Source organism: Cinclus cinclus, chromosome 29 (assembly GCF_963662255.1).
Source record: "Cinclus cinclus chromosome 29, bCinCin1.1, whole genome shotgun sequence".
Lineage (NCBI taxonomy): Eukaryota > Metazoa > Chordata > Aves > Passeriformes > Cinclidae > Cinclus > Cinclus cinclus.
The window spans coordinates 4,452,670-4,479,045 of record NC_085074.1 but is presented as its reverse complement, the minus strand read 5'-3'; the positions used below and the strand labels follow the sequence as shown (position 1 = coordinate 4,479,045).

The 26,376-nt window shown below is 45.4% G+C and overlaps 1 protein-coding gene across 3 annotated transcripts in view; it reads left to right on the top strand.

The window, feature by feature from the left end:
* The window catches only part of NSD3 (nuclear receptor binding SET domain protein 3), a 34,514-nt gene that overhangs the window by 3,774 nt on the left and 4,364 nt on the right, over window positions 1-26,376 (top strand). The window contains exons 2-23 of one of the 3 annotated variants that reach the window (XM_062510750.1): window positions 2,026-2,747; window positions 5,435-5,503; window positions 5,966-6,125; window positions 6,524-6,678; window positions 6,938-7,474; window positions 8,242-8,368; window positions 11,574-11,674; window positions 14,012-14,057; window positions 14,568-14,698; window positions 15,217-15,345; window positions 15,961-16,087; window positions 16,492-16,689; window positions 17,296-17,466; window positions 19,884-20,033; window positions 22,186-22,342; window positions 22,903-23,105; window positions 23,568-23,680; window positions 24,116-24,385; window positions 25,055-25,171; window positions 25,270-25,411; window positions 25,673-25,779; window positions 26,104-26,308. In XM_062510750.1, the coding sequence (XP_062366734.1) occupies window positions 2,070-2,747; window positions 5,435-5,503; window positions 5,966-6,125; window positions 6,524-6,678; window positions 6,938-7,474; window positions 8,242-8,368; window positions 11,574-11,674; window positions 14,012-14,057; window positions 14,568-14,698; window positions 15,217-15,345; window positions 15,961-16,087; window positions 16,492-16,689; window positions 17,296-17,466; window positions 19,884-20,033; window positions 22,186-22,342; window positions 22,903-23,105; window positions 23,568-23,680; window positions 24,116-24,385; window positions 25,055-25,171; window positions 25,270-25,411; window positions 25,673-25,779; window positions 26,104-26,308 (4,093 nt within the window). In that variant the 5' untranslated portion in view covers window positions 2,026-2,069. Of the gene's footprint in view, window positions 1-2,025; window positions 2,748-5,434; window positions 5,504-5,965; window positions 6,126-6,523; window positions 6,679-6,937; window positions 7,475-8,241; window positions 8,369-11,573; window positions 11,675-14,011; window positions 14,058-14,567; window positions 14,699-15,216; window positions 15,346-15,960; window positions 16,088-16,491; window positions 16,690-17,295; window positions 17,467-19,883; window positions 20,034-22,185; window positions 22,343-22,902; window positions 23,106-23,567; window positions 23,681-24,115; window positions 24,386-25,054; window positions 25,172-25,269; window positions 25,412-25,672; window positions 25,780-26,103; window positions 26,309-26,376 lie in introns of those variants that run through there. The other 2 variants (XM_062510751.1, XR_009934059.1) reach the window with 2 other exon arrangements.

Genomic DNA, 26,376 nt, shown 5'->3' with positions numbered 1-26,376 from the left:
TGAGCTCCAGAAGGAATTAAGTATAAACAAATCATAACTCTGTTCTTTAACTGGTAGCTCTTAAATCCAGTGTAAATGCAGTGCTTTAAAGTTCATTAATCCACACTTCTGTCATGTAACAAAACAAAGTACAATAGCAGCCAGCTCTGCAGAGCCTGTGGGAGCTGCTTTGGCAGCTGAGACTGGGCCCTTCCAGCTGTGGATGTTCCTGAAGTGCTGCCACAGTTTCCCACAAGTTTTTTGTAAGTATTCAGAAGAAAAGATTGAACCTGGTTTTACTAAAAAGTAAAACCCAGCCTAGTGTGACAATCTACTGCTTGCTCTTCAGTTTGGCAGATGGAAAGTAACAACTTGGTGGTAAATAGTACAAACAGCCCCACTTTCTCTTCGCAGAACAGAGGTGGTTGGGTGGTGGTTTTTGACTTTGCTGTTCAGTCCCACGTGCTGCTCCTCAGATCTGCTCCCCCTGACAGTGACACTTGTGTTGGTTTGCTGGCTGATGTGCAGGGCTGTGGAGGAAGGGATGGTTTCATGGCCCCAAGGTTTAAAAGTTCCTGCAATGGGAAAATTCTGCTGCAGAGCCTTGTGCTGTTATTGCCCTGAATTGCTTAATTATGGTGACAAATGTGCCTGAGTCAAACTCACAGGGCAGTGAAGATGAGGACAAACATCAGTTTAATCTAAGTGTGAAGATCATCAAAAACGTCACCCCAAAACATCCAGCACAAATCTGATCAAGTTCTTGTTCCTGTTGGAGCTTGAGTTACTTTTTGCAGTCCTGGAGGAGGAAGTTCTCAGTGTTAGGAAAGCTCTTAGCTGAGGTATTGAGATGCATGGCTTTGGGAGGGTGAGAATTGCATGTGGGCAGGGTTTAATGGAGATTCCCTTTAGATGAAGTGTCTGTGGGATGCATTAGTGTCATTTCTAACCCAGACCAAAAGGGCACATTAACCCTCCTGTGTGCCCACACAGGCAGAACAAATACCATGGGGCCGTGTTTGCTTTGGAAAAGCTGAACTAACTTTGTGGGAAGCAAACTGGTGTTTCTTACCTGCAGGTCAGGTCACTGTGCATTGCTTCTTGTTGAACACTGAGCTGCTTACGTGAGTGCCAAAGCCTTCTCTGAGCCTGCAGTTGAGTTTTGGAAGTCTAACTTTGCTTGAGTCTGATTTTGGTATTCTGATATGCACTGGAAAGGTGAAGGTGTGTGTGCCAGTGCTCAGCTGGAATTTCATTCAGTGAGTAACCTCAGGGTTTTGGGGGTTGTTGGTGCTGAGGCTCAGAACCATGCAATGCTTAATATTAAATAAGATGTGAGGGGCAGGAGAATAACCCTGCTCACACAGCTGTGGGAGCCAGTGTGTGCAAACTACCCTTCTTTTCTGGGGAGGCAAGAGCTTGGGAAGATCCCTCTGGGGTTTCCCAGTGGCCAAGGTGGAATGACGCACTTGTTTTCGTTGTGCTGTTGTTCAAGCCATCCTATGGCTTGCCCAAAAGCTGCTCATGTCTTGAATTTTGGCAAGGAGGTGGGGAGGGAGGAGGAGACGTTTCTCTGTTTGTCTTTCTGTGGTGTTCCTGGCTTGTGCAGTTTGCAGTGACTGTGTCAGGAGAACTCAGTATCTCTTACATGCTGCAGGGTGAAATGCTGTCCTGCTGCTTTGGGTTGGAACAGCCCTCCTAAGCCATGACTAGGAAGGCTGTAGAGAGTGCTGGGGGTTTTGGCACCATTTTTCTGACTTTGTAGTACTTGCACTTACAGTTCTTAAGCACTCATAGGTGCTTCTGATATTCTTTTGCAATGTCTTGGAAAAGAAGAAATTTGCCATATGAAAGATATGTCAGAAGCCCTTTGTAAAGGCTCAGTAGCAGCAGTACTCTGTAAATCCACGTGAGGGTGGCTGCTGAATAGAGAGGGGGAAATTGTTCTTGAGATCCCTTTTTTCCTCAACTGTTTAATTCGCTTAATTACTGTTTGTTTTTTTTTTAATTTACACTGACTTCTTATTTCCCTTCCCCTGCTTCTAGGCCCTATGAGAAAAAGGGAAAGCTAAGGATGCTGGAGCAGAACAATGGATTTCTCTTTCTCTTTCATGCAAGGGATCATGGGAAACACAATTCAGCAACCACCTCAACTCATTGACTCGGCCAACATCCGCCAAGAGGAGGCCTTTGATGGCAGCAGTGACATTGCCGAGGATGGGGGCCGGACGCCGTACGAGGCCGCGCTGCAGCAAGGCTTCCAGTACCCCACGGCAGAGGAGCTGCCCCCCCTCAGCAACGGCTACCCCCCGGCCATCAGCGTGTACGAGCCCCAGGGCAAGTTCCAGCCGTACCCTCAGTATCCCAACGGCTCTGCCAATGGCTTTGGGACAGTCAGGAACTTCAGTCCCCCCGAGTATTACCAAATGGAGAACTCCAACGCCAGGCCGCATGAAGCTCTGGAAAAACCTTCCCCTCCCCAGCCACCACCTCCAGCACCACCTTCAGCTCCACAAGCGGGCATTCCAAAGAAGACTGGCTCACCAGAGATCAAACTCAAAATAACCAAAACTATCCAGAACGGCAGGGAATTGTTTGAGTCCTCCCTGTGTGGGGACCTGTTGAACGAAGTCCAAGCGAGCGAGTACGCTAAGGCAAAACACGAAGGGAGGAAAGAGAAAAGGAAAAAAAGTAGCAAGCATGACTCTTCCCGATCGGAAGAGCGCAAGTCACACAAAATTCCAAAATTAGAACCAGAGGAGCAAAATGTAAGTGGAATGGTAATTTCAGCCATCTGTACACCTGGTGTTGATGGAGAGCGTGTCCGGCAGGGTTTGTCCTTGTTCTGGCTGTGTGCACGCTGAGTCACCAGGCTGTAGTTACTCGTCAGAGCCTCAGAATGAGGTTGCCAGGAGCTGTCTGTAGGTAACACCATGTTGGTTTAAAGGCTCGTGTGAAACACAAATTTTAGAAAAGGTTATATATTGTTTTTTAAATACTGTTTAGTGTTACAGCATGTTTAGAGTGTGCTACACTCTGGCCAGTGTTGAAGGTGAAACTTCTGGACAAAAGCTCGCACGTTCCTAAAATTACCTCTTAAAAGAGTGCTAGATTGTTGAGTGGAAAGTCTGGCTACTCGGGGCAATCAGCAGTGAAACATGATTTAATCTTGTACCATATTGTCCATATCCAGCGGATGTACATCAGGTGGTGTTAACTGAGATTCTGGGAAGCAAAGACCCAGATTGTGTTGGTGCCTTCTCATTCTTTTTCTTTCAGTTTCATAAGCCACTTCAGTACTTCTGTTTTCTTTTCTCGTGCTTGTTCCTGTCCTGCCACCTCTGTGGTGCTGGTTTCTGCCTCTCCCATTTTGAGGGAATTGGGTGGCAGAGAGGCTGGTAAGTGCCAGGAATGGGGAAGCTGCTGTATCTGGCCAGGACGTGAATTGCCCAGCGAAGGCTGGGCTGTTACAGAATGTAGCCGAGTTTGTTGTGAGGTCTGTGAACACTCTTGGAGCTTGCTGCTTTCAGAGAGAAGATCCTGTCCTGCAGGGATCAGCTCTGCTCTGGTAGGGTGGGTTCTGTGCTCCATGGGGGTGCTGTAGGAGCTGCTGCGTCCTGCTGACACTCCCTGAGCAGCGTCTTTCTTGCACTGTACCTGCTTTCTGGCCAGTCTCCATCACCCCCAAATCAGGCTGTCAGCTTGTTTCCCCTCTTACCAGTGACTCCTGTTCTACTCCTGGAGCTTCAGCTGTGCCTGTCCCTCTGGCTCTGTTACCTGCTTACCACAAGAATGGAATCTTCTGTCTCTCACAGACTGAAATAAAACCTTGCATCTTGAATTGCAAGTTCCTAGTCATGTGTGTCATGCAGAGTTCAACAGAAATCTTGGTCTTGCTATTGTCCTCCTTGTGGCTTCCATTTCCCTCTCTGAAGGTGATGTTGCAATAAATGTTACCCAGCCCTGTTTCAGACATGGCCTGCTCTGACAGGAACAGGATTTTGTGCTGGTGGTTTTCGGTATGAGTTTGCCAGGGCAGTTTCAGGTCCATTGTCCCATCATTTTGCTTTCCACTGCACAATTTCATCTTCATGTACACTTTTGTCATCTTCGGTGTGGTGAGATTAATGGTGTGAGACTTGTGACTTGGGATCATCTTGATAGGAGCAAACAACTTTTGGTACAACTATGGCTGTTTTATAGTTTTACACTCAGTGAGGCTGTGGCAAGTCAGATGATCACCAGTTGTTCCTTATTCTGATGCTGTAATCTCAGTGGAAATCCACTGACTCTGAGGGGATGCCCATACTGGAGAGGCTGATTTAAAATGGAAATGTTGTGAAAGTGCTGGTGAATGTCAAGCTCTGAATCCTTGTTTTAAGAATCAGCCTCTCTGCTCAGTAGTTATATTCTGTGAGGAGCTGGAATTTTGCAGTCTTTGAACCCAGCTTGACTCTCCTGGCAGAGGGGAGGTTTCACTAACTCCTGTAGAAAGAAAGGCAGAAATCAGTGCTGTGCTTTCTGCTGTACAGGGAGGAAGAATTTCTGCCCAGCAAACAGCGATGTGATTAGTCTCAAATGGTGCTTGTGTACAGACAGCTCCAAATGAGACACTGGGCTGTGCCAGCCCTGACCTGAGCTGCTCTGTCCTTTTCCTTGTGTCCCCAGTTCTCTGGAGCACACACAGCATGGACTGATGTGGGGTCTGTGCTTGGAGTGGCCTGGGAATAACGGGGGTTCTCAGCATTCTTAGTTCCTCACTGCTTGTGGCTGACCACTCGTTTTGCTGCTCTTTGAGTCCTTAGACTTCTGTGCTGCAGGAAAAGCAAGTGTGTGGCATCTGTCTCCTGAGATAGTTCCCAGCCCACCTTTATCTCAGCCCCTGTCCTCTCACAACCACTAGCATGGCCACCCCACATCTGTTTCAGCTTCTGCTCGGGCTGATTCTGCTCTGTGTTGTGGACGTTTGATCCTCCAAATAGATCTGTCAACTCTATGCACTTTAACATCGATTTTATAATTATCATGTATATTCAGCATAATTTATGTACTGCAAATAACTGGTATACAGTGAGACTCACCATATCACTATGGATATCCTCACATGGGCTTCTCTTGTTTTTGGAAATTGCGTGTTATTTTAGGTGGAAATTTATTTGGATTTGCTGTTTCTGAATGCATGTTCTTCTGTCACCTGTTACAGGAGAGCATAGTTATACTCAGGTGTGATAGTAATGTAAATGGTGTAGGGGCAACCAAGTGTTTCTTTATTGTGATATTACTATGTTAACTGGGTACGAGGAATAGTCATATTCATGTTTTCTGGGTTCATGGTTGCCTTTCTGTGAATTATTTTTTTCTGCCTGGTTTCACTATTATCTTTGTTGTTTTACTGTCCCCTTACCTTGTTTGTGTTTGTTTTCCTTTTTTCTCTTCGTTGTTACCCATTTCTTAGAGACCAAACGAGAGGCTTAGCACACTCTCTGAGAGACCAAGAGAAGATGCAGTGCTGGAGGAAGCCCCGGTTAGTACATGCACCAATTAACACTTTTGGAACTTGGAGAATGTCACTATTTTTGGACTGTTTCTTCCATTGATTCTTTAATTTGTCTGATAAATCAGTTATCATTTCTTTTAAGCTCTTATTGCTCTCATTACTGCATCAATGCATCTCTTATTTTACTGGATTTATTGCTTTATTTTATCCTAAAAGCAGTGTTTCTAATCAGCTTAGGAAACAGAGTTGTTTCTGGAGGTTTGGCAGTTGCTCTTTTGTGTCTTGGGTTGTTGGTGATGTTGTTAAGTAATTCCCAGCCTTGTGCAGCTCCTTTCTTTCACGTTTCTAAGAAATGTTTTTGTCATCTTGGATTACCAAACCTCAGGGATGGCTGAGAGAACAGCAGAAGCAAGTCCCAGTGGATGGTGTGTGCATCTCCAAGTGCTCTAAATCCTCTCCTGTGGCTTTAATCTGGTGTTTCCTTTGCAGATCCAGCAGCTCGTGCCATCCCTTCCAGCCCAGGTCACCCACGACGTCAAGTTCCAGGTTGGGGATCTGGTTTGGTCCAAGGTGGGGACGTACCCGTGGTGGCCTTGCATGGTGTCCTGTGATCCACAGCTTGACGTGCATACCAAAATTAATACAAGAGGTGAGGGAGGAAGCTCTTTGCCAGAGTGTCAGGTGTCTGTAGCTGTTCTTTTATTAAAAATATCTTCATTCTGAACTGCCTTTGTGGGAAAAATTTGCTTGGTGTATGCTGAGCAGGACAGTCCTGACACACACAGAACTAGTACCTGGTACTCTGCAGGTGGCACTGAGGGAATGGCATTGTGCATAGGTATTTGTGTTTTTCTCAAGTCAGTGTGAGAGTGTTCAGTGTGGGCAGAGTGTCCTGAGTTTCCATTTTAAACTGTTCTGGCCTGTTATATTTCTACACTTGGCCAGGTGCCTCCACTTGGAGGAGTGAAGCACTGGAGAGGAGAAAAGTGTGAGCTGAACAGGCCGAGCAGTGTTGATACAGCTGCTGACTGGAGTCTGCCCTTTCAGGTGCCCGGGAATACCACGTGCAGTTCTTCAGCAACCAGCCAGAGCGAGCCTGGGTGCACGAGAAGCGCGTCCGGGAGTACCAAGGGCACAAACAGTATGAGCAGTTACTGGCTGAGGCAGCCAAGCAAGCCAGCAACCACTCTGAGAAACAGAAGGTACAGGGGGCACTGGGGGGGGATCATCTCTGTGAGGGACATGCTCCAGGGCAGGTCTGGTACTCTTCAGAGCTTTACCCTGAGAAGGACTGGCTGCATCTCGCTGGCAGCGTCCACATTCAGCGTCAAAAATAAATTTAAATGGACAGCAGACTTCAGTCTGCTGCCGGAGAGATGCAGAGACCCTCAGGATTGTGTTTAAGTGCTGCTGTAGTGGCAAAATCTTCAGTGTAACCAAGTGCTTGTCTTGTCCCTTAAGATTCGCAAGCCGCGGCCGCAGAGGGAGCGAGCGCAGTGGGACATTGGCATTGCCCACGCCGAGAAGGCGCTGAAAATGACCCGGGAAGAGAGGATAGAACAGTACACCTTCATTTACGTAGACCAAGAGCCAGAGGAGGCTTTGGCCAAAGCCAAAAAGACTGCTGCTTCCAAGTCGGAGGCCAAGAAGAACCGGCGGCCGAAGCCAGCGCCGAGCACGCAGCCGGAGCACGCCAGCGTGGGGACGGGGACGGGGACGGGGACGGGGACGGGGGCAGGCTCGTCACCCTCCCACGCCGAGGCGCGCAGGCAGGGCCAGCGCAGGCAGCCCAGCCTGGAGGAGGAGGAGGCACCGCCCGTGAAGATCGCGTGGAAAACGGCTGCGGCTAGGAAGTCCCTACCAGCTTCAATAACCATGCACAACCTGGATCTGCAAAAGTGTAACATGTCTCCAGTTGTTAAAATTGAACAGGTTTTTGCCCTTCAGAATGCTGCTGGGGATGGAAAACTCATCGATCAATTTGTTTATTCCACCAAGGTACGTGCTTGGTGCAGTGACCCCTCTTTTGCTTCTGAGTTATCCCAAGTCTGCCTTACTGGGGAGCTTGAACTGTGTCCACCAACCTTTCACCATCCTTGTTCCTTTCACTGAAGAGTTTGACAGGCAGATGTGACAATAGAATCTTTCAGTGCACTGAACCCCAGTTCCAGTGCAGCTCTGGCAGTAGCTGTTTTGCTGGTGGCAGAGAAGCTCCCTACAGATGGCCACATGTTTGTTTGCAATGCATTCAAAATATTAAAGCTATTTAACTTCAGCTTCCTAGTTGATATAATCCAAAAATTATTGATAAAATCAGTGGTTTTGTGGCAAACAGATGACAAAACTGTTAATAATGTACTAAAAAGTATTTTGTGTAACAGACTTTTAAATTGAGTTCTGCCTCTGAGCTTCCTTCAGGTGCACAGCATCTTCCCACAGTCAGTGTAAGGAAAAGGCTTAGGACTATTTCTCTGCCTCCTTCTTCTGCCTCTCTACCTGGAGAGTGTTTATTTCATCTTAAGCCCTGTAGAGAAGGTAATGTTTAGAAAAGTCACTTGAATTATTTTTTCCTTGTGTGTAAGGGGAGACTGAGAAGGGTGGAAAGTTCTGCAGGGAAGCAGCTCCGTAGTAGATTAATCCTGTTTATATGTTGAGTTGGAGAGCATTGCCTGTTTCTGTTCTGAGATTCAGGGGCAGGTCTATTACGTGGTAGCAACACACCTTTATAGCAGGGAAAGACAATCTTTTCCTTTTTTCTTTTCAAGGGAGTTGGTAACAAAACAGAAATAAGCGTCAAAGGACAAGAGAAGCTTAATTCTTCATCAGCACAGAGAAGTGAAAAAGCAGTGGTGCAGAATGCGTCCTCTCCTGAGACAACTTCTGGGGCAGCAGGTAGGGAAACTGCAGTCCTGGTCTTGAGCCTGAGCCCTCAGCATGGCAATTCAGATATCAAACCCAGCATTTTCTCATTACTTAAACATTATTAACATCTTTCTGTTTACGTAATAATTGTAATGAGCGTGGCTAATGTCACACATGGTGAGCCAACATACACAGCAAGGCTGTGAGGTGGGATTGGTGGTTTGGCCTCTGAACTTTGTGTCTGCAACTTACAGCCTGAGTCAACATACTCAAGGGATGATGACCTGTGCAGAGCAATGGCAGTTTGGTTTAGAAGACAACCCAGTGGATGTGTGTTAGCAGGGCATTGCCATTGCCTTTGGCCCCAGATGTAAAATACAAGAGCTGTCATGAAAGCAGAAGAGTCAGGAAGTGGCACATTTCAGTAGGGAGTGTCTGATCCAGGATGGAGACTCCCCAGGCTTTGTTGTTGAGTTTTCACATGACCTGTTAAAGAACAGGGATTTTTAAAAACCTGCTTCAACTAATTCCATCAACCAAATGAGGTAGTGCTTGCCTTCTGAAGCCATCTCAGTGGGCACATCATAAAGCAGTGAGTTTTGAAATATCAGGTCTGAGGGAGAAGAACCACTGAAGCAAATAATTGAACTTGGTCCTGAAATGGGAAAACCTTGAATGAGCTATTTGCATCTCATAATGTTGCCAGGTATCACTTCTGCTTTAACTATCTGTCTATTTGATTATTTCACCCTTTCCAACCATGAAATAGGTGAGAACCAGAGTCAGAAATCTCAGTGGTCAGCATCCATGAGTCCTCTGCAAACACACTTCAGGTTGTGTCTGTGATGGTTTTAGGCAGGGTTATTTGATCTGCTGCTTTATGGAGCATTTGGGACTGCAGCACATGGGCCAGGAACTCTGCATTTCCTGCTGTGACTGGGGATTCCCTGCTGTTGACAGTGGTGGTTCTTTCCAGCTGTGGTTGCTGTGGCTATTTGAATTGCCTTGCAGCAGGAGAGGCCATTGCTGTTCTGCTTCTCTCACCTGGGATCTAAAGGCTTCAGCTTCCCTAAGGCTCCTCAGATGTAGGGGGTGAGAATTCTGAGCCTCTCTTTTTTCATTTTCATAGGCTTTTTGGATACGTAACACTCCACCTGCTAACACCCTGTAAGGGCCTGAGCTTACCTGCAGTGTACACTCCAGTCACTCAAAGCCATTTCCAAAGTCCAGTTATTGGTCCCCTCTTGTGGAACATAACTGCCAAGTCCTTTTTTCAAATGTAAGGTCAGCGGAACTTCAGAATCCCTTACGGTAAAGTATTTCCCAGGCTGACTCTGGGAGTCCTTTTGATAACCTGCAGTTAGATACACAGAATTCAATAATGCTGGAAAGATCATTTTCTTACTTGAAATATGCTACTGCGAGAGCAGCCCTGAGAATCCCTGGTGCCTCTGGCCTGCAGACACTGAACTGGGATTTATCTCCAGCAAGGTGAAGGGCTGGACCAGCATCTATCCTGAAACTTTGGATGAAAATATACCTGAAGATGGGATGGGAGCATTGTGAAGGTGATGTCTGGATCCTTGGAGAGCAGGAAGAGGAGGAAGTGCCCATTGCAGTGGTCAGCATTAGACACTCTGGTTCTGGAATTCTCTGATCCAGGGCTTGATCTTATCTCCTTGGCTTCAGTGGGGCAGCACAGGAAGAAAATCCATTCTTGGTTAAAGTAGCTGTTGGTCACAGCTGCTCAAATTTGCCTGAAGCTGCTTCAGGGGATTTTGGTCACACAGCAAAGTGACAAAAGATGTTCCCCAGCTCTGATGTGGAGACCCCACTGCAGCTGTGGGAGTTCCTCAAGGCACGGGGCCTATTGGAACCAGAAGTTACACGTGGATGGACATGATGGATGTTGACCTGAGTCATTAATTTCTAAATTATTAATAAGTCACTGCTATTATTCATTAATTAATATGCTGTAAAACTTTCTTCCCTTGAAGAAAACCAATTTTTTCGTCTCAGAAATCCAATTATTGTAACATGATAACTTTTCCAGCTGGATAGTTTAGCTACTGAGATGTTCCTGAGCCATGCAGCCATAGGAAAAAAGCTCATCCAATGGATCAAGAGGAGTTTTCATTTTTTTTTCTCTGAGGTCTTTTGCAAGGCTGTCTTTCAGTCTGGTTCAAGCCCGTGTGTGTCTCTAGATACTTGATCTTCTGACAAGACCAGGCAGGTTTAGCTCCTAACAGTGCATCTGCCTGGCAACTCCCAGGAGCTTTGCAGTTTTGCAAAGTATTTCCCAGTTGTGTCCTCTTTAGGTGAAGCCTCCCAGACTGAAAATCCAGAATAATGCTTCCCAGCAGCTCATTGTAAATCCTCAGGTGCCAGTTTTCTGTCAGCTCCAAGTGTGTGCTTTTTCCAGCAGCTGCCTGTGATGTAGTGTTGTGTGTGGTTCTCCATGTGCCTGGTTGGGAGGTGTTGGAGCACAGAAAGGTCTTTTGATTTTGTCAGCCTTACTTGCCAAAAACCCAGTAGCTCCCTCTTGATCTGTTGAAATGTCACAATTACCTTCATTAATCTGAGTTTGTTTTCTGTGGTGATACTTTTAAAAACCTGTTTTTTCACATTCATTAATGACGGTAACACATCGTGGTTGATGCTTCTGTTTGTGCTGAATTTTTCTTCACCTTGATACCTTCAGGTGAGCGTTGAGGTCTGGTGAGGCTGCAGGTGGTACAGGTGGGGCTGGCTGTTGTTATGTGGCAGAGCCATCACCCCACAGAGGGGGACACAGATCTGGCATTTTGGGGGAAGTCCTGAAGCTGTGCTTTGCATCTGAAATTTCTAGTTTGTTTGTTCAAGGAGTTGATTGTGGCTACCTTCCCAAAACACCAAAGATGGACTGTTTGGTTCAAAATTACCCAAGTGAAGACTGTGCCTGAGAGGTGTGTTATGGATTACAGAAATCTGCTTGCCCTAAGCTGAATTCCAGCCTTTTGTTCCACTCTGTTACTTGTGTCTGTTTTCTGAAGCTGATCTGTCTCTGGAATCAGAATATGTGTCTGCAGCCACAGCACCAGCTGGTCAATAGCTTGGAACTGAATTTAAAAATAAAACATTCAAAAGAGGACAAAGTCTTGGTTTCATTCCTTTACCTCTTGGTTTGGTGTTGCACATCTTGGTGTACTTCAGAAATACAAGGAATCATATAATGGAAACCTTTTTCCTTCTTCAGGTTCTGTAGAAAAGAAGCAACAGAGAAGATCGATTCGAACCCGCTCCGAGTCTGAGAAATCCACTGAAGTTGTGCCAAAGAAGAAGATCAAAAAGGAGCAGGTTGGCTTCCTCCATGTAGAGAGTTAAAATATATCGTATTCATAAATGTTGTGGCTTATATTGGTGCCTTTTTATTTTTCTCCATTTTTCCCCATCGGGTTTCGGTTCGGACTATCCTCCATGAAATCCCCCTGTCAATGCCATTGCTGTGACTCTGCTACTGGCATCTTCTCAGTATCAGTCAGGCTATGGAAGTGGGAACACAGTGATGGATGACTCCTAATGAACCTGCCATGTTTCCTTTGAGATTTCTGTTCTGAGCAAAATGGGTTTGTTTCAGTAATTTCTCTTGGATGGAATTGCCACCAGGTTCCTTCCTTTGGCTCTTGATTTAGCTGCTGGTTTGTGTTGAGGTTTTGTTTTTCAAATGAAGTTAGAGTAATTAAATTTGACCACTTCTGAAAATGGACTTCAAGAATGATTTCACTTAAAGATGAATAGTTAGACTTTCATGTTGGCAGACATCAGCAAAACAGTTCTGGGATATACCTTTTTTCATGAAATAGTTCTAATGTGTACAGGGCACTCCTTTAATCTGGATGTCAGATAGACAAATGTTGTTGCTTTAAAAAATTTTAATGGTAAAAAATTTCTGCGTGGAAATGAGTAGGAGAGTGCAGTGGATGGACAGAAATATTGAAACCTGCATACACTTTTAACAAGTTTGTCAAAGTTGTTGGTTCTTCTCCTTGCATGGTTGATTTTTCCCTCTTCAAGGGGCCTCTGTCTGAAAGCTGAGAATTTTATATAAAAGTTTCATAGTTTAGCTTTTCCCGGTGAGAATTTTTAAGGAGGGACAGTCAGGATGAAGACTTATATGGGAAGGGGAAAAAATATTTTTATCTCTTTAATTTATTCTTTGCCCTTTGCGCTTTTTTTTGCACTTCTTCACTTCAGAGACTGAAAGTGAACTCGGTTGCTTTTTGGGATTTTTTTCCCTTATCTTTCCTTCGATGCTGCAGCATTTCTGCACTGCTGTGCAGCAGAGGAGTGCTCCAGCTCGAGGCAGTTTCTTGCTGAAACTTTAAAGCAATTTAAGTGTTGGGTGTGTGACACCTGCTGTGGTCTGTGGAGCCTCTTGGCACGAGCTGTTGCATCCTCCCCCTTTCAAAAGAGTTGTTTTATGTTTGCAAAGGTTTCTTAATCTAACAAAGGCATAAGAACCAACAAGATGAACTTCATGGCTGCCAGGTGGCCTCATGTGCTTCTCTTACCTGGCTGACTCAGTCTGTGGACATTAATTAAAGTGCTTTTCTCAGGAGAAGTATCTGACTAAAGTGAAACCCAGGGGCACTGTAATGCACAAAACCTTGAATGTATTAAGTGAAATTTAAAAAAAGAGAACTTACTAACTTCTTATAATTATGCAACAATATTTGTTACCCAAAGTCAAGTTTTCTTGATTCCCCAGTTAGTCTGCAACAACTTGGTATAAAATTATAACTGGAACGAGTACAATTAATGGGAAAAACAAAATGTTGATGCTACTGTTACAGTGACTAGTGGAGAAATAAAAGTGATTGTTTAGATTTTATATTTGTATTACAAAATGTATCCTATACAAATCCTTCTACTGTATGTTTTTACCTATTGTACAACAAAATAAAATATTTTTTAAAAAAATTATAGAATAATCCTTAAATATTTACTAAATGTGTTTCTCCATGCATATGTAACCACATTGCAAAGAAATAACTTGTAATTCTTAACCTCGAAAACAGGATTTTAGGCAACAGCTTTCTTCTGTAACTATTATCCAGTCACCAAATTCCCACATCTTCCATGTATGTTGGCAGAACAGTTCCTAAGCTTCTCCGTAGGGTCAAGGACTGGAAGTGCTTTTGCAAGGCTGTAAACTTGTGCATTTGTGAGTGGCAGCTGTGTAGAGCCCTGCACCAGGGCACCGGGCGGGCCCGTGCAGAGCTCTAGACGGGAGGAGGCGCTCCCGGAGCGCTGCTGGCAGTGGCCCCGCGCTGTGTCTCGCTAGCCCAGTGCCACCCCTGCCAGGGGAGCCTGTGCCCACACACGTGTGGGCTTTGCACGGCCTCGGGGTGGCTGCCCAAAGGCCCCTGCTGCTGCCTGCTGGACACGGACACGGCACTCCTGTCACCTTCGTGCCCCAGGGGAGACAGAAAGGACCTGGCTAGTGACCCGTGGCTGCCGTGGCTGCGGGCGCCAGCGTAGGCAGGAGTGGATCCAGCGGGACGTGGAGGCTCGGGCTGAGGAGGGAATGGCAGCTCCCGCCTGAGTTCTAACCCCTTGAACTGACCTGTTTGCTTTTTGGTACTAGGGAGAAACTTTCCTCTGGTGTTAACTGTGGATTTTCCTTTCAAACAGGTTGAAACTGTCCCACTGGCAGCAGTGAAGACGGGGCTGCAAAAAGGTGAGTGCCAGGTGAAAATGAACTCGTCTGAACGTGGTGGCTCGTGGCCCTTGGGCAGCAGCTTTGATCCATGTGAGCTGCAGCATTTGAGCTCCACTTCCCTGGGATCAGGCTGTGTTTGTGTTTGGCGTTCTGGTCCTTGTGCGCTGCTGGGGGAAGGATGGTGTTTGTTCGTGTGCTCTAAGCCCCTGAGACCTGGGCATTTCTTAAAAGTCTTTGCTTAGCCAAAGTTAAAGATGGATGGTGAAGAGGAAATCTCATAAGGATTTATCCTCCCTTAGAGACAATTCATTGCCTTCCTCCACTGTGTCACCATGTTAAAATGTTTGTCAAAAGCTCTGCCTAAGCTGGTTTTCAATTAAATTTCAGGGAGAATTCAACTAGTATCAAAATTGCAAACTGAAAATTAAGGCAGACAATGGAAGCCAAGCTCTCATCTTTCTTTCCTTTATTAAGTTTAAGCAAAAAGTCCAGAACAATATTAAACTAATTTGAGCGTGTTGTGTTAAGGTGCCAGTGAGATTTCAGACTCCTGTAAACCCTTAAAGAAGAGAAGTCGTGCCTCCACGGACATGGAGCTGACCAGCTCAGCCTACAGGGACACGTCTGACTCTGATTCCAGAGGACTCAATGATTTACAGGTAAAGGTGTGTTGGTTCTCACAGGGACCCGATCAAGCCCAGTGTACAAGAGATTTTTCAGTTGATTGTTGCTAAATATGTGAAGACTATTTTTTACAAATTTTGAGTCTTTTCTTATCTGAAAACATAAAGCCTAATCTGTTTCCTTCTAATCCCCTCTATTGGTTTGTTATGAAAATGCAATGTTTACTTAGAAGTTTTCCTGTTACTTTGTCTGGCAAAGCATTGGTTTAGATCATGGTTTGCTCTGTGGAAGGTTTGAAATTCTTGGGAATTGGGAGATGCTGCTGTATCTGGTGTAACTCCAAGGAGTGCCTGGAAAAGTAAGAGAGCTCTTTATGGTTTGGCTTGTACAGTCACTTGTGTCATCCCAGTGAAGTTCAGTGCCTTTCCAGGACCTTTGTATCTGTTGACCTACCAAATGGTCTTTTGATCAACAGTGACAGAGATGTTTCTCCCAGTGAGGTTGTCCTTTGGAATGGTGTGGTTTGAGTGCCGTGGGTTTTTCCTCTTTGTAGGGCAGCTTTGGGAAGCGCTCAGACAGCCCCTCAGCCACTGCCGACGCCGATGCCTCCGATGTGCAGTCGGTGGACTCCAGCTTATCCAGGAGGGGAACTGGAGCAAGTAGAAAAGACACTGTTTGTCAGGTAACTGGTGATACTGGGAAGTGATGGATACTAAATATGTATCCCCTATTTCTGTTAGTTCTCTTCATTTGACCTCTCAGATAAAATATCCAGGTTTTTAGGAGGTTTTATCCTCTGGAAATGGTTAATATTAAATAATTCCTAAGCCTTCCTACAGGCCAGAAAGCTCAGCAGCTGGAAGGTGGTGTCTAAGCCATACCTGCCAGCATCAGTAGAAAAAGTAGATGCCATTTTCTGCTCCATTTGAAGATTCCAGATGGTTGGTCAGGGTAGGAGAAAGTGAGAATTTTTCAGGTATTTTGAAAAAAAAAAAAAGTCCTGGGATCTTCTGTCCAGTTCCCTGGTCAGTAGTAAAGGACCTGAAGAGCAAGAGCAGCTTGTTCCCTGACAAATGGAGGAGTGCAGGTGAATGCTGTGGTGCCTCTCCTGTCTCTATCCTGGCTCACAGTGTTACCCTAGAGCAAGGTGCAGGGATTGTCCTCAGCCTGAGACTTGCCAGGTTCAGTTCTGCCTTACCCTGATCTTGAAGCAACTCCAGGCAGTTGCTGTTGGCACCTGTCAGTCACTGGCATGTCGGGGTTCCCTGTTCCCTGCTGAGCTCTGTGCCTGTTGCAGATCTGCGAGAGCTCCGGCGAGTCGCTGCTGGCCTGTGAGGGTGAGTGCTGCAGCACGTTCCACCTGGAGTGTCTTGGCCTGAAGGCCATGCCTGAGGAGAAGTTCATCTGCACCGAGTGTAAGAACGGTGAGTGTGTTCTGTGCCTGGAAAGCTGGGAGGGATTTCCTCCTTTGCTCAGGAGCCACACTGTGGGCAGAGCAAACCAGGGTGGTGCATTCCGAGGGTTTGTGAGTAAGTTCGGGTTATTCTGCTGCTTTTTCTAACCTTTGAGACCAGATTCTCATTTTCAATTTAGCAAGTGACTCGTAAGAAAAAAAAGTAATGAGCTGCTTAGGGTTTTGCTTGGAATAAGAGATTTTTATGTGAGCAGCTACTCCAGTGTTACTGTGGATCACAGTAAGCACCCAGCCCGTTGGACGGGGAGGATCCTGCATTGCTCACAGTCTGTTGGCTTCAGAATTTCTTGGGACAATATCTGTATGTCAGAGTTGGCTTTTACAGTCGGGATTCCTTATTCCTTCTCTTCCAAGGAGAGCACACGTGCTTTTCCTGCAAGCTCCCTGGCAAGGACGTGAAGCGCTGCTCTGTCAGCACGTGTGGGAAGTTCTACCACGAGTCCTGCGTGCGCAAGTTTGCCACGGCCCTGTTCGAGTCCCGCGGCTTCCGCTGCCCGCAGCACTGCTGCACGGCCTGCTCCATGGACAAGGACATGCACAAAGCCAGCAAAGGTGAGGGCAGCTGCTCGGAGCAGGGGGAGGCTCAGCAGCATCAGCACACTAACACTTCATCCAGCTCCACTCTCTGTAACACTGCATGCAGCAAGGAATGAGGGTTTCCCCCTCGCTGAGGTCATCAGCTGAACTAGCTCATGGGTGGGAAGCAGCCTCACACTGCAGTGTACCTGGATCCACACACTTGGTCAGCTCCTGGAGCTGGGTTTAATGGAAGCTAAGGGTTCATAGTATGAGACCGAGGAATGTTGATTTTTAAAGACAGTTTGTTCACTAGCAGTTCACTACAGTTATTTTTCAAGGAAAATGATCGTTTTGGAAATGAACCAAAATGTTTAAACCAAACAAACAGACTCTAGAATGATAGAAGTTTTTCTTAACAATTTTAAAGTGAAAGTTAAGGGGTAGTATTTGTGAAACTTTCTTTAGAAAAAAAGATGTAGCTGTTCCTTTTTCTTACCCAGTACTGCCACTGGAATAGACTCAACTTTGCCTTTGCCTGTGGGGAGTTCTGCCATGTCCTGACCTGAGCACTGGTTGTCCTCAGTGGTTTTTCTGCAGTGCCCTGGGTGACAGGTGCCTTGGCTGTGTTCTGTTGAGCAGGTCGCATGGCGAGATGTCTGCGCTGCCCCGTGGCCTATCACTCTGGAGACGGCTGCATCGCTGCAGGAAGCTTGTTTGTGTCATCCCACATCCTCATCTGTAGTAACCATTCCAAAAGGACTCACTCCTCATCAGCTGTAAATGTAGGCTTTTGTTTCGTTTGTGCAAGAGGTGAGACGCTCGGTTTTTCCCTGGTTTATAGTTGTGTTGTCATTTGTGCAGTTTAGTGATAAAAATAGTGTTTCATGAGGAACTCCTCCCTTAGGGCTTGCTGGGGTTAAATGGGATTTTTTATCTAATTTAATTTTATTTTGGTCAGCTGTTCTTATGAGATTCTACTCGTGTTACTCCATAACATTTGATAGCCAGAAGCAGCAATAAGCACTCAGGCCAACTTGTTCTGCCAGTAGGGAGAAGCAGATCCCAATTCCCCCATTCCAGCCTTTTCATGCTGAGAATGGCTGCTGTGTTGTTAATCACTATAATAAGCAGAAGGAGATCTTTCCACTGCTACAAACTTAAAACTGTTTAAGGCTAAAAGGTGGGATTTACTCATGAACTAGAAAAACTCAATTTACAAGTGCCATCACATTCAAGACCTTTGAAAGAAAACCTTAGTAGTACTGTATGAACAGGTTTCATGCTGGGCTTTTCCATGTGTCAAAGTTCTTTTTTTTTTCTTTTTAACTTTTTTTCCCCACTTGTTACTTTTATGGTTCTTCAGTCACCAGGCTTATGCCAGAGAGCAGCTTAAAAAAAATGTCAGTGCAGCAGTTGCTTTGGTCTCAAGATTCAAAAGCACCATTATTCTTAGGTGTTGGAATTATATTAATGTGTGCCTTCTACAAAATGCCAGCAATTTTGAGAGTCACTGATAGGGAAATGATGGTCGGTTGGATCCTGAAGTTACTTGTTTTCATTTGTGTTCATTCAGGTGGAAGTTTAGTTTGGCTTGACTTTGTAGGAGCAGAGTAGTAATTACACATCTCAGAATGACAAGGAATGCAGAAGGAATTTTTCATGTTGCTTTTTTTTCTTCCACTTTACCTTTGTTTAGTAGTTCTCTTTATACCTGAATCTGGCTCCATCAGAGATTAAACTTCACAAGTCTGTATTTTCTCCTGGCAATCTAAATAACCTCTTGAACCCTGGCAGATGGAATTCCCTGTCTTGTGTATTCCCCAGATCTTAATTAAGAGAACTTGAACAAACCACTGCCACTGTCTGAATTCTCTGTGTCTTAGAGCAACTCTGTATTGTTCATCCAGAGCGTTCTTGTGGGACTTGTGTCCACCACCCTGGCTGGAATCAGGAGCCATAGTGCTCAGGACAGTACCTCGAGCAGGAGCACTGAGCTGCTCAGGAAGAAATGGGGAGCTGAATGTTTTGGGAATCCTTGGACATCTCAGGGAGAATAGTGATTTAGTTAGTGTTAGTTGTTATCAGAAGCAGAGACTTTGTATTTAGATGCAGTTACTGAATTGAGTAATGTAGATGAGAGACAATCTATAAAATACACAAACTTGCTTACAGTGAGGTACTTGAAATACAAGATATTTAAAGACTTCTTAATCAGTCCCCTCCAATCAGCATGTTACAGTTCTCCTTGCACGTGTAGGTTCCCTTGTTTTAGGAATCCTCCCAGTGATGCGTGTCTGGATGGGCTGACCCCAATCTTCTTACAGGAGTGTTTTAGGCACCACCAAGAGCTTCTCTCCAGCCCTCAGCTGTGTCCCTCAGGAAGAACTGAGGCTCTCTTGGTAGCTCATCTTTCCTGTTTCTTTGGGGCTCAGTTGCTCTGCTCTTCCTGTGAGTTACTGGCCAAGCGCTTCTGCTCCGCAGCTCTGGGCTCTTAGCTGGGCTGCCTGGCTCTTTGGAGTAAGGAGGAAAAGCTCTTCTTGCTGCAGGACAGAGAACTGCAAAGATCTGGAATGGAATTTTGTAAGGAACTCAGTGCTGGACTGTTCTGGAGCAGCCCTGGGAGGGCTGGGTGGTGGAGCTCCACCAGCATGGCTTAGGGCAGAACCTCCATCCGTGCTTCCCCCTCGGTGCTTTGAAGAACACTGACCTGGTCCTTGCTTTCCAGCACAGTTACAGAGACAGAACACTTCCATAGGTGAGACCTCAGGGCTGGATTTGTAGGGAGTGGGATGGTGAGTTCTCATTCCCAATGTGTGCTCCATCTGTAGCCCCAGCTCAGAGCAGGACCCTGCTGCAGTGACAGTCACCCCAGGTCTGCAGAGGACCTTCCTTTTGCCCTGTGGGAAGGAGAGGGAATTCCCACAGATTCAGACTTTCTTCTCTTGTGCTTGTCAGTAAATGCACAAATGAAGGGTAAAAAACCAATTGAAATTCCACTTAGAAGTAGCTTACTTCATTGCAAGATTTTTCCAGTTGAGTTTGAGTCTCTCCAGCACAACCTCTGTGCTAGCACAGAAACTTTGTCAGACTTTCCTTTTTCTTCATTTTATCCTTTTTTCATTCCCACATAACGCATTAGAGGTGTTCATTGGGTTTATTTGATTTTTCCTTCATGGAATCATGGGTAGTTTCATTGCAACTCATCTCTTTCTGTTTGTTTCGTATAGGGCTGGTAGTGCAGGACCATTCAGACCCCCTGTTCAGTTCCTATGCCTATAAGTCCCACTACCTACTGAATGAGTCAAATCGTGCTGAGTTGATGAAATTACCTATGATTCCTCCTCCTTCGTCAGCTTCCAAAAAGAAATGTGAGAAAGGTAACCAAAATAGTTTCTTTCTCTTTAATTTACTTTCGCTTTTTCTATTTTTTCTCTCTAAATCAACGGAGAAATGTCTGCTTGTCCCCACACTGACTGCTTTCAGTGACCTTCACTCATGGTTTTTTGTGAGCCTGTGTTCATGTTGTTGGCAATTTTTATTTTTATTTTTTTTTAATTATAAAAGGGCTTAAAATAATTGCTGTCACTAAATTCTCCTTGGAAGAGATTTGGTCACTCTGTACCTGGCCTGGGCTGTTCCAGGTCCAGGGAGCTGTTTGCACAGCAATGTGAAGAGGAGGCAGATGGATCTCGATATTGTTGCAGTTCAGTATTTACCTGGATGATGTAAAACCACTTCTTAAACGGATTGGAAGCAGAGGGGGGATGTACTGCTGTGGATCTTGGGCAGGTCCTGAGAGAAGAGAGAGCGTTTGGGGCTGGGCCAGGGTGGGTGCTGTGTCCTTCTGGAGGCTGCCAGAGCAGGAAGGCAGTGAGCTTTGGCCTGTGTGTGTCCCACCTCCAGCACGGGACAGCAGTGCCTCGTGCCTGTCCCCTCCCGTGGGGATGGGGCCTTGCCCCAGCCAGGCTCTGACCCCGGCCAGGGTCACTCCCTGCAGCCGGGGGGGCTGGGGCTCCCCAGATCCCTGCTGGGGCTCCCCAGATCCCTGCTGGGGCACTTGTGCTGTCTGTGTGCAATGCTCAGCTGTGATGTTTCATTCCCCACAGAACTTTGGTTCCCCGGGATCGTTCAGAGCCGGTGCCCCATTGCCCAGCCTGAGTTAGGTCACTTTGAGCTTTGTGAGACCAATGGCTTGCAGTAGTCCTGTAATTCCTGGAAACAAGAATTATTTTGAGCCCTGTGCTTAGCTTGAGCCATATCTGCCTAATGCATCCCGAGAGCAATGTTGGGTTTTTTCTTGCTTAGCATTGACGGTTTCGTGTTTGATCGTGTTTGATTTTTGCATCTCTTGGCATTTTCTCATCTTGGATAATGTTCAGTAATTTGTCTGTATTTCCTCTGAAATTACATTTGCAAAAAATACTTCAAAAATTCCATTATGAGTTTGGGAGCTCTGGAGGATCCATGTGACTGGATTTTACTGGCTTTAGCAGAGGAAATACAGTGCTGGTCATGCAACTGAATTGTTTAAGGAATGCTCATTGTAACATGCAATGATCAATTAATGCAATGATATTTTGGGAAGTCTATAGGTGGACAAGATTTTCTGATAAAGGTTTGAAGGTGACTATTCACATTTCTTTTGATACTGTGATTGAAAATTAGTTTGAATACTCTCAAGTCTCTCCCAGATTTTCCATCTGGGAGACAAAAAGTTGATAATTTTTAAATATATATACATATAAGAATGTATATATATATAATTTATATACCTGCATTTCTAAAATATTACAGCATGTGTATCAAGTCATCTTACATGAGCTGCTTTGTGAGGGTGGCTTAGAGATGTGCTGTGGCTCTGCACATGTAACACATTGTCCAGAATGTGAGCCAGCCAAAATAACTGCACAAATTAGTGTAAACTTCAGAAATTCTTGTGAACCCCAGTGCTGAGGTTCCCTCTGTGCACCAGGGATTTTTGGGATGGGGACAACTCACACGTATCTCATTCTGCTTTATGTACTGGGCTCATCCTGGTAAACTTTTTGTGGTGCAAACACATTTACTACATTTCTTTTTCATGTCCTTGCAGCAGAAAAGTATTGATCAACCTATAGGCTGTGGGTTTGGTGCTCGCTAGTGATTGCTGGGGATTCAGTCAGAGCAATGTTGATTGAAAAGGATTCTTTAAAGTGGAGTTTTTGGTTGCTTTGGCCATCCCAAAGCACTAAAAGCTGTTCCCAGCTGCAGTGCTTCCCTTGGCAATGGTGCTCGTCCTGCCAGCTCACCTCATGTTTGAGTCCTCAGCTGCTTTTTTGTCTGATGCAGTTAAGAGTCCCAACTTAGATTAAGCACTGCACAGTCCTTTTTAACCAACATTGTTAAGTTTGACTTGATCCCTTTCTTTTGCCATTTTTCTGTGGGGCAGTGGGAATCTGGAGTGGATGATTTAAAATGAATGTCAATTGCTGGGCACGGGGGGAGAAAATCCTGACTTCTACAAACCAAGCAGGGCTTCTTTGTTTCAAGGTGGCAAACTGTTGTGCTGTGAGTCCTGCCCAGCTTCCTTCCACCCCGAATGTCTCAGCATAGAAATGCCTGAGGGATGCTGGAATTGCAATGACTGTAAAGCTGGCAAGAAGCTGCGGTACAAGCAGATCGTTTGGGTCAAGCTTGGGAATTACAGGCAAGTTCACCTCTTGGGGGTTTTAATGCTTTGGATGTTTTCATGTACCCTGGAATTGCAGGAAGACAAAGCAGCAGCTCAGTCATCATGAACAAGAGTTAGAAATGCAATAAATCCTTTGCTTGGGGTCAGGCACAGATGTCACCCTTGAAATGCAGCGCTCCTGCTTCTCCCAGGCAGTGATGGACTCTGGATTGCACACACCTTTGCTCTGCAGAGCTGATCAGGATGTGGGAAAGCAGGGGCTGGCAGAGCCCTGCCATCCTTACTGCTGTTTGCTTTAGTCAGCTGCAGCAATGCAGGTGTTTACTGGTGAACCTGAAAACCCACTCTCAGGCCATGGATATTCTGAGAAGGCTTTTCCAGAATTTGGAGTAAGAACATTGCTTGTGTTTTGCATGGAGCTTCCCTGGCATTGCCAGCAGGAGCCTTGGCTGCGTGAGGGATGAACTTTATTTCCCTAAGAAAGGAAAACTGTCTTTAATTCTCAATCCCCTTAGGGAAACTGTGAAGCTCTGGTTCAGGGAGCTTACATGCTTTTTTTCTCTCCTACTCTGCAGGTGGTGGCCAGCAGAGATCTGCAATCCCAGGTCTGTGCCTCTCAACATACAGGGCCTCAAACATGATATCGGGGACTTCCCAGTATTTTTCTTTGGTTCACATGACTACTATTGGGTACACCAGGGCAGAGTTTTCCCTTATGTTGAAGGAGATAAAAGCTTTGCTGAGGGGCAAACTAGTATTAACAAGACCTTCAAGAAAGGTAAAATCAAACAAAGTTTATAGTGGTTTATGACAAAAATTCCACGTGTTTGTGTCTCCATCACCACTTAACCTGCATGGGAATATTATGTGACTAGTGTGCTGTGTTCACGTGAAATCCAAACATTGTGTTGATCCCTTGACTGCAGATAAAAATGTTTTTAAGTGCCTACTCATTGTGTGTTGTTGTGGGCCAGTTCAGTGCTTCCACAAATGGGGAGATGTTGTGGTGGATCTTGGGCTCTGCTGCATGGGATCATTGTTCGATATCTTGGTACCTGCTGAAAGTACCTGATGATAAATTCATCATAAATCGCAATAACTAATTTTTACCTTGTCTTTTTGTTAATAGAGTTCTGTTCCTAGTCTTAAAAAAAAATATTTAAATAGATATATGTACATGTATATATTTGATTAGCAGCAGCTGGGGCTGATTGCTTTCTATTCTGAATTCCTTGCATAGCACTTGAAGAAGCAGCAAAGCGTTTCCAGGAACTGAAAGCACAAAGAGAAAGCAAAGAGGCATTGGAAATTGAAAGGAGTTCAAGGAAACCTCCGCCCTATAAACACATTAAAGTGAGTTGGCTTCGTTTTTTATTTTTATTCTGTGTGAGGAAGTCATGAGTGCATGAGTAAGGATGCCTAGAGAAGGTGTGGCTGCCACTCCGTGGCAGTGTTCAAGGATGGGCTGGATGGGGATCAGAGCAGCCTGGTGTAGTGGAAGGTCTCCCTGCCCATGGCAGGGGTTGGGACTGGATAGTCTTTAAGGTCCCTTCTGACCCACACTGTTCTGTGATTCTAAGTTATGTACTTGCACCAAGGTGTTCAGCAGTGGAGGCCTAAAGAAATCCGCGTGAATCATTCCGCTGCTCTGTTCGCTGATCTCTTGTGTTTTGCAGTACTGTAAAACACGGGATAAAGTAATTTTTTCTTTGCCTTTTCAGGTCAGTTGTTGACTCTGTGTTCCCAGTGCATTACCTTCATCCTTTGTTGTCCCCCTTTGTTCCCCAGTCCAACAAGGTGATCGGGAAGGTCCAGATCCAGGTGGCCGACCTGTCGGAGATCCCGCGCTGTAACTGCAAGCCGTCGGACGAGAACCCGTGCGGGCTGGAGTCCGAGTGCCTCAACAGGATGCTGCAGTACGAGTGCCACCCGCAGGTGTGCCCAGCTGGGGAGCGCTGCCAGAACCAGTGCTTCACCAAGAGGCTCTACCCCGACGCCGAGATCATCAAAACCGAGCGCCGCGGCTGGGGGCTGCGCACCAAGAGGAGCATTAAAAAGGTACAGTGAGCCCACGGGGCTGGGACAGCCATCGGGGTGGGTCTAGGTGAAAGCACTCTGCTCCTCCAGAGAATGAACTGTGTTTTAACCCCTCAGCAGCTGCCTGGCTGCTCAGAGCAATGCCCGGTGCATTGGTGACCTTGCCTCGAGGTGTCGGTCACGTCCCGGCTCTTCTGATTTTCCTTAGAAAGCACTATTGTCCTGGAGGGCTGCTTTTAAACATGGGGTTTAGCCATTAATTTTATTAAATTCAGAACTTTTTAAATATGCATTTCATGAAAACCTTTTTACTGCAAATGTTCTGAGTTCATTGACTACAAACGTCCTAATAAAAGTGAAGTATGTAATGAAAATACTTACTGGAACAGCTCCTGCTTCCTGAGGAGTCCATGAATATCATCACATTGTCCTCTTTGAAGAAAGTGGGAAGGTTGAAAGGGTTTATGGCCCTGACAATTGTCTTGTGTACTGAATGCAGGAACAGGGCTGCCTTTTATTCTGCGTGGGTGTATTGCTTGGAGAGCCATAACCTGGTGCATGTATTCACATTGTGCCTACTAGAACCACACTGTTCCTTTTTGTAGGAAATGCTTTTTTCTGTGCTTCTTCCCTTCATCATTGTGATGATGATGCACAGATTTCTTACTTTTGTTCTCCTTTCCTTTGCAGGGTGAGTTTGTGAATGAGTATGTTGGGGAGCTGATTGACGAGGAGGAGTGCCGGCTGCGGATCAAACGTGCTCACGAGAACAGTGTCACCAATTTTTATATGCTAACTGTAACCAAGGTGAATATTGTGTCTTGTTTGATAGCAAATGTCACTCAGTAGCAGGAAACCTTTTTGCTTTGTAAGTACTAAACACATCTTTGTCTTTTTCCTTGAAGGACCGAATAATAGATGCTGGCCCAAAGGGGAACTACTCTCGTTTTATGAACCATAGTTGTAATCCAAACTGTGAAACACAGAAATGGACAGTGAATGGTGACATTAGAGTTGGACTGTTTGCTCTTTGTGACATTCCTGCAGGTAAAAAGATGGCACTATTTGGCATGTTTCTTTTTGTCTTGCAGTGGCCAAGTTCCTCACTTAGAATCATGTTTTTTTCTTTGAAGTTATTAATGCCAGTGAAGTGTTTAGGAACTTTTTTATTCTTTGGAGTGGAGATGATACTTATGGGTACAGTTTTAGCAGGGGTCTCATGGTAACAAATGCTAATGTAATGTCATTGTCACACACCTGTCTTCCCTCAGTGTCCATCTGGGTGAATGATTTTCCTTTCAATTTTAGGAATGGAGTTGACATTCAATTACAACCTGGACTGCCTGGGCAATGGCAGGACCGAGTGTCACTGTGGAGCAGAGAACTGCAGTGGCTTCCTGGGAGTGCGTCCCAAGGTACATGGATGAAACTGCAGCTTCTCCTCACAAATCCAGACATTTTGTAGGGCAGAGAGGGTTTGGATTTATTTCACTCTTTAGCCTATCTAATACTTTCTACCCTTGCAGTCTCCAAAGATTTCATAGTGTGCCCTGCCATGGTGTTGTTTCTGGTGAGAAGTTAATTCAGGAACATCTGAATGAGCACTTCTGGCTTATAGAGCTTAAAAACTATTTTAAATGGATCTCATTTAAGAAAAGTTCATGCAAATAATAACCCAAAATTGACTTGAATGCCAGGGGTTTATAAGTGACTCTGTATTGTGATTTTCTCCTTCTTAGACAGCATTTGCAACAGCAAATGAAGAGAAGGTGAAAAATGCAAAATTAAAGCAGAAGAAACGGAAAATAAAAACAGAACAGAAGCAGATGCATGAAGATAACTGTTTCCAGTGTGGAGATGGGGGAGAGCTGGTCATGTGTGATAAGAAGGACTGTCCCAAAGCATACCACCTCCTATGCCTTAACCTGACTCAACCACCTTTTGGTAAGAGCAGTCACATGGCTCCTCCTGCTACAGGACAATGTTGGAGGTGAAATGCAGCATTCATGTAC